Source organism: Bison bison, unplaced genomic scaffold (assembly GCF_000754665.1).
Source record: "Bison bison bison isolate TAMUID 2011002044 unplaced genomic scaffold, Bison_UMD1.0 scf7180017864135, whole genome shotgun sequence".
Classification (NCBI taxonomy): Eukaryota; Metazoa; Chordata; class Mammalia; order Artiodactyla; family Bovidae; genus Bison; species Bison bison.
Window position 1 is genome coordinate 6,489,199 of NW_011494707.1, and position 12,380 is coordinate 6,501,578.

The following is a 12,380-nucleotide window of genomic DNA, read 5'->3' on the forward strand; positions in this document are numbered from 1 at the left end:
CAGTCACCACTCCCAGGTCAAAAGAGCTGGTGGGCAACAAAGCAGCAAAGTGGGCAGGGCTGCCCAGATGGTACGCGTGGCGAGGCTCGGGTCCAGGGCAGTGGTTGAAAGCATGCACTCTAGTGTTAGGGTGTCCTGAGTTCAAATCCTAGCTTCATCTTGCAGAGCCTCATTTTCCCCATCTGCAAAATGGACAGAGTAACAGAAGTACCTGCTTCATGAAATTTATATCAGGAGAGATGCTGCAAGCCATAGGCCTGGCCCAGTGGGTACTAAACAGCATTTGACTGGTGGCCATCAAAGAAGTGACCACCCAGAACCTGCAAATGTGACCTTATTTGAAAAAAGATCCCTGCAGAGGCAATTAAATGAAATCAATCGCCTTAGATTAAACTGTGTGTGTGTGCGCGCGCGCGTGCATGCATGCACATGCTCAGTCATGTCCCACTCTCTGCAACCCCATGGACTGTAGCCCATCAGGCTCTTCTGTCCATGGGAGTCTCCAGGCAAGAATTCTGGAGTGGGTTGCCATTTCTCCCTCCAGGGGATTGTCCCTGGATCAAACCCAGGGATCAAACTCGAATCTCCTGTGTCTCCTGCATTGGCAGCTGGATTCTTTACCATCAGCACCGCCTGAGAAGTCCCTAGATTAAACTGGTGGGCCTTAAATGCAGGAGGCCTGAGTCCAGTCCCTGGAGAAGGGGATGGCAACCCACTCCAGTAGTCTTGCCTGGGAAATCCCACGGACAGAGGAGCCTGGAAGGTTATAGTCCATGGGGTCACAAAGAGTTGGAAATGACTGAGAGACTAACACTAAATTAAACTGGTCCTAATTCCAACCACAAGTGAGCTGATAACAGAGAGAAGTCGCACAGAGCAGAAGAAGCATGAAGAAGAAGGCAGATTGGGGTGATGCGTCTACAAGCCAAGGACTGCTGGCAGCTACAGAAGACAGATGACTGACCTGGGATGGATTCTCCCTCAGAACCCCTGGAAGGAACCACCCCTGGCCACACCTTGGTTTCAGACTCCTGGCCTCTAGAACCATGAGAGAATAAATTCCTTCTGTTTTAAGCCACCAAGCAGGGGGTCACTTGTTACAACAACGACAGGAGACTAATATGCCACCCTTACTACTGAGAAGCAGGAAGCAGGTTTCTCAACATGTAACAGATGCACCACCTGTACACAGTAAGTACAGAGAGTGACCCACCCACCAAAGCAGGAGATGTTAAGAGACACGGGTTCGATCCCTGGGTTGGGAAGATCCCTTGGAGTAGGAAATGGCAACCTACTCCAGTATCCTTGCCTGGGAAATCCCATGGACCAAGGAGCCTGGCGGGCTACAGTCCATGGAGTTGCAAAGAGTCAGACGTGACTGAAGCAACTTAGCACGCAGGAAACTTTTAAAACATTTCAATAGTTAGGGACTTCTACTAATTTATTTGAAATAGTATAACCAGGACATACACTTAGTGATTTTACAGAAATTGTTGTTTAGGACAAAGTCCAGAGTGGATGGAACCGTGGAAATCTACTCTCTGTATAAAAATATTCAGTCAGTGATGATATAGGTGGAACCCAGAAGTGGCATCGACTGTGAATGACTGACATCTGAAAATGGACCTAGATAGCCTCAGGGAGGATCTGAGGGCAGAAACGCTGGAGTTAACTGCTGGGAGTTCACACCCTGGCTGTGTTATTAGCAGCTGTGTGACTTGGAGTCAGGCATTAGCCTCTCTGGGCCCCCACTTTGCCATCTGAAGGCCCATAAAAACACCTACTTCATAGGGCTGTCATGAGGGTTAAATGCATAGTACCTAAACCCAGGGGCTTCCCTGGTAGCTCAGCTGGTAAAGAATTGGCCTGCAATGCGGGAGACCTGGGTTCAATCCCTGGTTTGGGAAGATCCCCTGGACAAGGGCATGGCAACCCACTCCAGTATTTTTGCCTGGAGAATCCCCATGGACAGAGGAGCCTGGCGGGCTACAGTCCTTGGGATTGCAAAGAGTTGGACATGACTGAGCGACTGCCACAGCACAGCACACAGCACCTAAACCCAGACAGTGCTCAATAAACAGCAGTTGCTATGATGTCATCATGATTACGATGGTCTTATACTGCTGCTAGCTCTCTGTGCAACCTGGGCAAGTACTTCTCTCTTGCTAAGGTCCAGGAGCCAGAGGAGACTGGTCACCTGGGCCCTCATACAGCTCCAGGGCTCAGCTCCCCATTTTCCTTTGACCTTTCTGGGGAGAGTTGGGAGCAGCCCTAGATTTATAATCAGGGTTGGTATACACAATGGCCTAAGTCCATGCCCCACTCTCATCTTTTTAAAAAATATTTCTTTATTTTAATTCATTTACTTATTTGGCTGTACTGGGTCTTAGTTGCAGAATGCGGGATCTTCAATCTTCATTTCAGCATGCTGGATTTTTTTTTAGTTATGGCATGAAGGATCTTTAGCTGAGGCGTGCAGAACCAGCATGCAAACTCTTAGCTGCGGCATGTGGGAACTAGTTCCTTGACGGGGGATCAAACTCCATCCCCCTGCATTGAGAGTGTGGAGTCTTAGCCACTGAACCACCAGAGAAGGCCCTGAACACCCTCATCTTTTCCTTTTTAATTTTTAAATTATATCTATGTATTTTTTATTATTTATTTTGGCTGTCCGGGTCTGAGCTGTGGCACACAGTGTCTTCAATCTTTGCTGCGGCGTGCGGGATCTTTAGTTGTGGTAAGCAAACTCTTAGTTGCAGCATGTGGCTTTAGTTCCTGGACCAGGGATCGAACCCTGGCCCCCGGCACTGGGAGCATGGAGTCTTAGCTCCTGGCCCACCAGGGAAGCCCTCACCCTCATCTTAATGCTTGCTCTATAGGCATACCAGGGCTTCCCAGGTGGCACTAGTGGTAAAGAACCCGCCTGCCAATGCAGGCAGGTGGAGACGTACGGCTCCTACATCGGGACTGTGGAAATCTACCCTTTGAGTAAAAATATTCAACCAGTGATGATATAGATGAAATTTGAAGTGGCATCAATTGTAAATGACTGACACTGGAAATGGATCTAGACAGTCTCTGGGAGGATCCGGGGGCAGGGGCTCTGGAGTTAGATGCTGGGAGTTCACACAGCTGCTAATAACCCAGCCAGGACATGAGCTCCCAGCAGCTAACTCCAGCGCCCCCGCCCAGAGATCCTCCCAGAGACTGTCTAGATCTGTTTCCAGGTGTCAGTCATTCACCGTTGATGCCGCTTCAGGTTTCATCTGTATCATTACTGGCTGAATATTTTTATGCAGAGGGTAGATTTCCACAGTCCCATTGTAGGAGATGTACGAGATGTGGGTTCGATCCCTGGGTCGGGAAGATTCCCTGGAGAAGGAAATGGCAACCCACTCTAGTATTCTTGCCTGGAGAATCCCATGGACAGAGGAGCCTGGCGGGCTACAGTGCATGGGGTCTCCAGAGCCACACGGGACTGAGGTGACTTAGTGTGCACACAGCATGCTGCAGACATCCCACTGCTCTATTATTTATTTATTTGCTTTCACGTGACTAGGCAGGTTGTCTGCCTGTGTGCTCAGGTGCTGTCGTGTCCCAGGCTTTTGTGACCCCATGGACTGTAGCCCGCCAGGCTCCTCTGTCCATGGAATTCTCCAGATAAGAATACTGGAGTGGGCTGCCATTTCCTTCTCCAGTGCTCTGATACTCAGCACTTTCCTTTACAATCTCACTTCTCTCTCCTACGATTTACTTTATCTTAAGTGAAAAAATCAGCTTTTCTTGCCATAAATAGATGGCCATGATTAAAATAAATACATGGAAAATAAATCATACTATCAAATGCTAGCAAGAGGCTGGGACCTGCCCAGGGTGCTCAACTTGGGGTCTGCTCTCCAAGGTTAAAAGGGTGATGAACAAGTGCCAGGGAGGGGATGAAGACCGTGTAGATGCCAAACTGCTCCTCTCTGTGAAAGTCATCAGACGGACGGAAAAGGACTAGAGAAGGGACCACCGCCTCATGGTGGGTTTCTGCATCACTTATCATCTAAAAAATGACTCCACATTGTAGAACATTCTGGGTTCCTTCTAACCTTGGTTTCCATACCTTGGTTCTGACATAGACTTTTTTTAAAATTTATAGAACAAAACCCACCTTCCCACATACAAAAACAGAGCACAACACATCATAAAGTGGGGTTTGGGATTCCATGAGACCCAAGACTGAGTCCCGGCCCCATCGGTGACTTGCTGTGTGTCTCTTCTGTGTGTATCTTTGCTTCTCTGTGCCTCAGTTTCTTCATTTGCAAACTGCAGTAACAACAGTCGTCTCCTAGGGTTGTTGCAACATTAAATAATGTGCATAAAGCACTTTGATGTCTTCACTTTAAATATATTAGAAGCACTTCCACATAAGGTAATGTCTGAAAGGACTCATTGTTTTCTTTCATAAGGTCAAACAATAACTGAATAAATCTTCTATCAATTAATATTTTAGTTTGTTGCAGTTTTTTATTATGTACATAAAACTGAACATTCTGGTATATTTTTGGTACGTTTTTTAAAAAGGGAAGTTTACCAAATACCTGGCCCAAAGCAAGTACTTAGTCAACAGCTGCATTTTTCTAAAAGCAAAGATTAGAAGTAAAATGAACTCATGTTCCAAATAAAATGAATCATTCTTGGAGAGCTGATGTCATTCAGGAAGGGATGCTGTAAGCACTGGATTCTGAAGTGGGATCCCAGCCAAAAGCCACAAAGGCCCACCATCTGTTATCTGACTCATGGAATCTTCTTGTTTTCAGCCCCAAGTTATCTCTGGAGGAGCTGCCCGTCCTGCAAAATGCAGTTGCCCTGCATTTTGGCAACTGTAGCCCTCGTTCTGGGGCTTCAAAGAGGGTGCGAACGTGGCAAGAAAGGGAAAATTTCCACAATCTTGTCCTGGTGTTTCCCAAAGAGATTAATCTTAAATATTAAGGCATATCTAATTCAGAAGGAAATGTGTTTCTCGCACAGTATGGAAACCAGGAATGTCTCTATGAGCTTTCCTAGTCTGAGAACCAAATGTGTTTCTTGGTCATTGGTATGATGATATTGATCAATACTGACCCATCACCAGAACTGCCTTTCCAGGAAGAACCCAAGTACACCCACTGCCGCAATTACTTCCCCTCCCCTCCACCTACCTATTCTTGATAAGGCCAATAACCTCTCTACCTCCAGCTTCAAGAATGGAATAGAGACCATAACAAAGAGATGTAATAGAGCTTTCTACAACCCTGGCTCATTGTGAATAGTTCAGGATTATGCATGTCAACCTAGGCAATGAGACTTCATTAAGGGACTCAGGCAAGGAATCCACTCTGCTCATTTCTGCTGGACATAAACCCAATGGATGTAAGGGCTGGAGCTGCAACAGCCATTTTGTTGCCCAGAAACTATCACCTACTTAAAGACAAGGTTACTGAGATACCAAGTTCCAAAGACATTCTTAGAGTCCCAAGAATTTGCTGTTCATGAAGCCAGTATCCCTGAATTTTCCAGCTACATGAATGAATCATTTTACTTTTTGCTTAAGCCAATTTGGTCAGTTGTGGCCAAAAGAGGCCTAACATAGCCACTTTTCTAAGACAGCAAAAAGCCACCTAAAGTAATACTAATTTTCCTTCTATTTCTTTTTTTTTTTTTTTGAGTGGGGAATTCAGAGAGCAGAAATCTGTCCTGACCAAAGAAAAGTCCCTAACTTATTCCAGTGGTACTGAGGCCGGAAAGGCAGGGCTGGGCCCGAGGATGGTCTCCTCATACACAGACATCAGGTGGACGGCAAAGCGACCTCCCTGTTTTGCACTTAATCAGGCCATGATTCATGGAGGAATGGCATTAGCACAGAAACTTTGTGATTATGAGCAAGAAGCTCTGACCAAGAAAACCGAGGAGGAAATGCAGTGAAGTGCAGGGGTTGCCAGTGACCCTATCTGACCCTCCATGTGTGGAGCCTGACTAGTAAAGGGAAACTTAAGGGAATACAGCTCTTAAAGTCATGTAAAGTGGCTTCAGAGACAAGTGCTCAAGACCAGGGACTGATGCTATGGATGCAATCCAGGCCACACTTCAACCTTCCCCTCAATGAATATCCCACCCTTAATCAAAAAGACCCACCTATTTAAAGGGCTAAAAATAAAAAGGGGATCAAAAAAAAACCCCGCAGGGCACCCCTCATTTGCAAGGCACCTACATTCTGTGTTGAGTGTGTAACTTTCGACTCTGCCCTAAATAAACTGCTTCGCTGCTCCCTCTGCTCCTCAGCCTCAGTGTGTGTGTGTGTGTGTGTGTGTTCATTTCTTTTTTTCCTTAGTACCTCATGTTTTTCGCCCAAATTCTTCTGGACAAGTTGAACAAGAGCCTGGACATTTGATAAAGCGTTTCTGGGGTCAGTACCCAGAGCAGGAACCCAGAGCAGGTCTCCCTCCCCAAGGTGAAAAGACTTACACAGCTGCTCCTCCTCAGTGAACCCCATGATGGCCATGGCCTCCACGGTTTCATTGAACATCTCATCATCCTGGGCGGCAGGGATGGGCACAAAGCCATTGGAGAGGAATGTGTAGTTGTTGAAGCCTTCCAAAAGCAAGTCATCTAGAAGGACAGGAAGATGGTGGGGTGGTCAGGAAAGACACTTCCACTTTTAACAGGAGACAGGGACCTGATAAAGGGTCTGGTCCATCATAATTTCTTTCCCTTTCCCGACACTTGGACAGTTCAAAGCTTCCCTCTGTTTCACTGCATAGAAGTGATCACTAGCCACCACCCGCCTCATACAGTGGTGAAGCTCGTGCACTGCCCCAGGGTGCCTCGCAATTGAAATCCAGCCTTGGCCCCACTTCCTTAGCCAGGACGGTGGCATCTACTCAGAGGAAGGGATATCTTTAGCTCAGTCTCGCAAAGGCATCTTGCCTTTAGGAACAAAGCTGTCTGAAAAGTTAGATTAATCTTTATCCATCCACTTATTAAACTTTTATCAAAATTAAGCATGCACACAGATTTTAAATATCAGTGGCTGAGCTACAGATATGAAGCTGGTACTAACAGCCTGAGAAATGCAACTTGCAGCTTCTCGTCATCACTGGTAGAAAAGAATTTGACAGGAACTTCATGAGCATCCCAAGGAAGGAGAAAGGCACCTTTGTTTTGCAACCTTCATCAGCATTTGTTCCTGAATCACCCCAGTTTTCCTTCTCTAATAATCTAATAATCAAATAATTCTCTAGCCATATATGATTTTACCATATCTTTTTGGATATCTAGTTAGCACTGTGATTTTTGTTCTACGTATGTTGTAATAGTTGATTCTGTCCTATCCTTATAAAACATGTTAAACTTAACAAATACTTTATGAGAAAAAAAATCAATTACTATCAAAAGGTTTATAATAAAAACACCATTGCTTGTCCCATCCTTTATCCAACTCCTACCTATAGTAGTTACCTACAGAAAGTGCTTTTTATCTCTTTTAACTGTTTTTTTCCTGGTAGTTATCACTATTTCTCTATATAATAGGCTTACTATATATTATACTGATATATCATATTAATGACTACTTCTGGATATGGGTTAGATACTGCCCATTCACTTCCTGCTATGATAGAAAAAGATTTAGTGCTCTTACATCCTCTCTCTTCTCAAACTATTTCTAGCAATCAATGCATGCTAGGTTACTTCAGTCATGTCCAGCTCTTTGCAACCCCATGGACTGTAGCCCTCCAAGCTTCTCTGTCCATGGGCTTCTCCATCAAAGAATACTGGAGTGGGTTGCTATTTCCTGCTCCAGGGGATCTTCCTGACCCAGGGATTGAACCCATGTCTCTTAGGTTTCCTGCATGGGCAGGCGAGTTCTTTACCACTGGTGCCACTAGGAAGCCCCTGTAATAATAGATAAGGCTTATATCAGGGGTTGGCATATCTGATCTGCTGGTTGTCTTTATAAATAAAGTTTTATTGAAAAACAGGCACCCCCATTTCCTTGTCTATTGTCTATGGCTGCTTTCATGCTACAATGGCATCCAGAGTTGAGTAGCTGCAATAAAAACCATGTGATTCTCAAAACCTATATGGACTATTTGGCCCTTTAGTAAAAACATTTGCCAACTCTCTGTTTATGACACTTATTAAATATTGTTCTCTATAAAGCTGTATTCTGTAGTTACATTTCTTAGTTGTTATTCATCCCTTTCTCCCTCAAATTTATAATTTATTCTTTTTTCTTACACCATTTGCATTTATGACAAACTCCAATATATCAAGTGTCCTCTTTCAGATCAATCGTTAATTAGGCTGGATTTGATTATACTTTTGGAGGGAATTCAGCAAGATGCTTTACTTTTTAAGCGAAGGGCTTTCATGGGTCAAGTCACTTGGAAACTACTTGATAAAGTCGAGGTTAAATTGACCCAAGATGCCAGTTAACTCAAGTCTTTGGATTAACTGAAATGCTTGATTAAAGTCACAAGGATCTGAGTCTTCGCCAAGATTTCATTATCCAGACTGAGGATATCTTTAAAAATATTCAGTTCTCTCTAAAACCCTAACCTCTTCCCAAACCTATCATCAAGTATACAAGTGGTTCCTAGGAATTTTAGTTAGCCTTATCCCTGCTCGATTTCTGGAAGACTGGAGGCAGAGCACAAAACTTGAACCCGTTTCCAAACAACCAGACTGTTGACTTTGGTGGCACAGAGATGGAAGAAAAATATAAACATTTCTCTCTGGGCCACCCCACAGCATCTGTGCTGTAGCAGATAGTTTACCTATTTGCCACTGTGTAACATCCATTCCACTCCCCACTTTTATCCAAAATTTCCCCAGATGCCAAGTATCAAGATCAAATCATGAACGCTGCTCCCTCTAGTGGTGGAACGTTACAATACACCTCATCACAGCAAAGGTACCAGTCCAGGCATACTTCTGGTAATTTTCCTAGCAAAATAACTAACCCCAGGTCACAAAAATGATGGGAAGCAAAACTTGTGCTGTTCTCCTAAAATTTAGGATTTAAACTTATTACTATAATGTAGAGCATACTATGTACCTATATGACAGGTATATTCCTTTTTTCAGAGTTAGTAAAGATTAATTCTTCTGCATGCCTAGAACATATTATATAATTTCCTACTGGAGTCTGGCATACAGTATAGTGTTTCTATGTGAAAAATGTTTTTCCTACAACAGAGAGCAGCAAACTACAGCACAGTGCGTATTCCTATTTTTGTAAGTAAAATTCTACCATAATACAGCTATGCCCACTGGTTTAGCATTGCCTATGGCTGCTTCTGCACTTACAAAGGCAGAGCTCAGTGGCTGTGACAAAAACCATGTGGCCTACAGAGCCTAAGAGATTTACTATCTGGCTCGTTATAGAAAAATATAGTTGACCCCGCCCTACGAAAAGACCACTTCAAAGTTACTTTCAAAACAGGTATAACGAAAAGCGCTTGGAGCCACTACAAAATTCCTTATGAAATCAGAATGCATCTCAAATACCTGCAAGTTTTATAAACTTGCAAATATGGCAACTATCTCTTAAAAATTATTTACTTAATTTACTTTTGGCTGTACTGGGTCTTTGCTGCTGTGTGTGGGCTTTCTCCAGTTGCAGGAGCGGGGGCTACTCTTTGTTGTAACGCTCCAGCTTCTCTTTGTGGTGGCTTCTCTTGTGCAGCACTGGTTTAGTTGCTCCACGACACAGGGGATCTTCCCAGATGAGGGGACGAACCTGTGCCCCCTGCTGGCAGGCAGATTCTTATCCACTGCGCCACCAGGCAAGTACCTGGCAATTGTCTTTCTCCCCCCCTAGAAGACACAGATTGCGTCTATCTGGATTTGATGTCACCCAGTCTAATTATTACTTAAATATTTAATGCCTAACTGAAACACATCTGCTATGCCACATAGTAGATGCTCAGTAAATGCACATGACTGACAGAAGCCACATTCATTCACTCCAAGGAGATGAGGAGATGCTGCCCAGAGATGTGTAACTCTTTCCCTGGCAGGATCTCAGACTCTGTTTTAATAGCTATCAATTAATCCTGGAAAATGACGGAAGGGAGGGCTGAGGTCTCCCAGCACATGTCCTTGCTCATCACTTACTTCGCATCTTCTCCTTGGCTCCAGCAATCAGATAGTAAAAGATGTGGAAGGTCCTCTCGTCTCTGGCTTGGCGAATCGCACGTGACTTTTCCAGCAGATCTGGTTTGGGAGGAGTTAAGAATTCTAGAAATGCTGTGCTGGAGAAGACTCTTGAGAGTCCCTTGGACAGCAAGGAAATCAAACCAGTCAATCTCAAAGGAAAGGAAAAACCCTGAATATTCATTGGAAGGACAGGTGCTGAAGCTGGAGCTCCCATACTTTGGCCACCTGATGTGAAGAGTTGATTCATTGGAAAATACCCTGTTATTGGGAAAGATTGAGGGCAGGAGAAGAAGGGGGCAACAGAGCATGAGATGGTTAGATGGCACCACCATCTAATTCAATGGACATGAGTTTGAGCAAGCTCCAGGAGATAGTGAAGGACAGGGGAGCCTGGAGTGCTACAGTCTAGAGGGTCACAAAGAGTTGGATATGACTGAGCTACTGATCAACAACAACACAGAATTAATTCCAGGGTTACCACATGTGCTTCTCTTGCAGGGAGATGACCTTCCTCCCCAAGCTCTGGCACATCAACTGCTGGAGGGGAAATCTCCAGAATCCGGGAGAAGCTCCCTGGAGAGTTTTGAGAACTCTGATTGCTGAAGCAGATCAAGCCATCGGTCCACATGAGCTGACCTTCCAGTTCTGGCTCATAATTCAAAATGAGACTGCTAGGTGCTGCTGGCTGGCCCCAGTGCCAGAGAGAAGTGAGGGGAACAAAGCGGGTTAAAAAAGTATAAAAAGACAGGAGTCAAGAGACTCCAGGATGAAAGACTTCTGGGAGGGGCATGAAATGAGACGTTTCCCCAACAACCATCACCAACTTCTCTTCTGTAGAGCGAACTGTCTTTAGATATTACAGAGTAAAAATAATTACACCCTCTATGGTCTGTTAATCCCTTTGCTAAATGTTGACATGCATTTTCTCGTTTGCTTTTCTTTCTTGGAATACAATTGCTTTACAATATGGAGTTAGTTTCTGCTATACAACGAAGTGAATCAGCTATCAGTTCAGTTCAGTTCAGTTCAGTTGCTCAGTCGTGTCCGATTCTTTGCAACCCCATGTAAGTATACGTACATCCCTTCTCTCTTGGATCTACCTCCCACCCACCTTGGTTCTTCACAGGGCATGGAGCTGAGCTCCCTGTGCTTTACAGCAGGTTCCCATTAGCTACCTATTTCACACGTGGTGTGTGTGTGTATACATCAATCCCAGTCTCCCACTTCGTCCCACCCTCTCTCTCCCCGACTGTGTCCACATGTCCATTCTTTATGTCTGCATCTCTATTCCTGCCCTGGTTCATCTGTACCATTTTTCCATTGTCTCATTTAAACCTCACAAGCTATCCTAGGAACTAAGAGTGAATATTGCTGGCATTTTCAATCTAGGGGAAACCGAGGCCCAGGGAAGCTCGGAGAAGGCTCATTTCATTTCCCAGGAGGACACAGTTAGGAAGCAGCGAAGCCAAGTGTTTCCAGTGGCCGAAACTACCTCAGCCGAGGGTCTGGGCTTCAGAGAGCTGGGTGCCAGCTCTGGCTGGCTGAGTGACCTTGACTCAGCTCACTAGCAACTGAGCCTCAGGATGTTGTAAACATGCCCACTGATTAATCTAAGGAGAGCCGTTCTGCTGTTGGGGGAGGGATGGAGACCATGGGGACGTGGGGATGGTGGGAGCCACACAGGAGGCTAGGCTGTCATACCAGGTGGATTTCCCGCATATAAGAACCATTCTATTTGACAAAATCTGCCAAGATGCTAACCACCGAAGAATGAATAATCATTTCTTCTCTGTGTCCCCAAATCCACTGGTTTAGACTGTGTCCTCCCTGCTCTGTTATGTCAGGTCATGGGCACTAATTTCTCCTCTCTGCTGCTGCTGCTAAGTCACTTCAGTCATGTCCGACTCTGTGTGACCCCACAGACAGCAGCCCACCAGGCTCCCCCGTCCCTGGGATTCGCCAAGCAAGAACACTGGAGTGGGTTGCCATTTCCTTCTCCAATGCAGGAAAGTGAAAAGTGAAAGTGAAGTCGCTCAGTCGTGTCCGACTCTAGCGACCCCATGGACTGCAGCCCACTAGGCTCCTCTGCCCATGGGATTTTCCAGGCAATTTCTCCTCTCAAGGCTTCATAATTGTGGGCTTTCTTGGTGGCTCAGATGGTTAAGAATCTGCATGCAATGCAGGAGGACTCAGGT

General features: G+C 45.2%; 1 protein-coding gene across 2 annotated transcripts in view; it reads right to left on the minus strand.

The window, feature by feature from the left end:
• The window catches only part of MYH11 (myosin, heavy chain 11, smooth muscle), a 130,093-nt gene that overhangs the window by 50,579 nt on the left and 67,134 nt on the right, over positions 1–12,380 (minus strand). For both annotated transcript variants that reach the window (XM_010839893.1, XM_010839894.1), the window contains exons 8-9: positions 10,144–10,242; positions 6,490–6,633 (exon numbers count right to left, since the gene is read on the minus strand). In XM_010839893.1, coding sequence (XP_010838195.1) covers positions 6,490–6,633; positions 10,144–10,242 — 243 coding nt within the window. The remainder of the gene's footprint in view (positions 1–6,489; positions 6,634–10,143; positions 10,243–12,380) is intronic.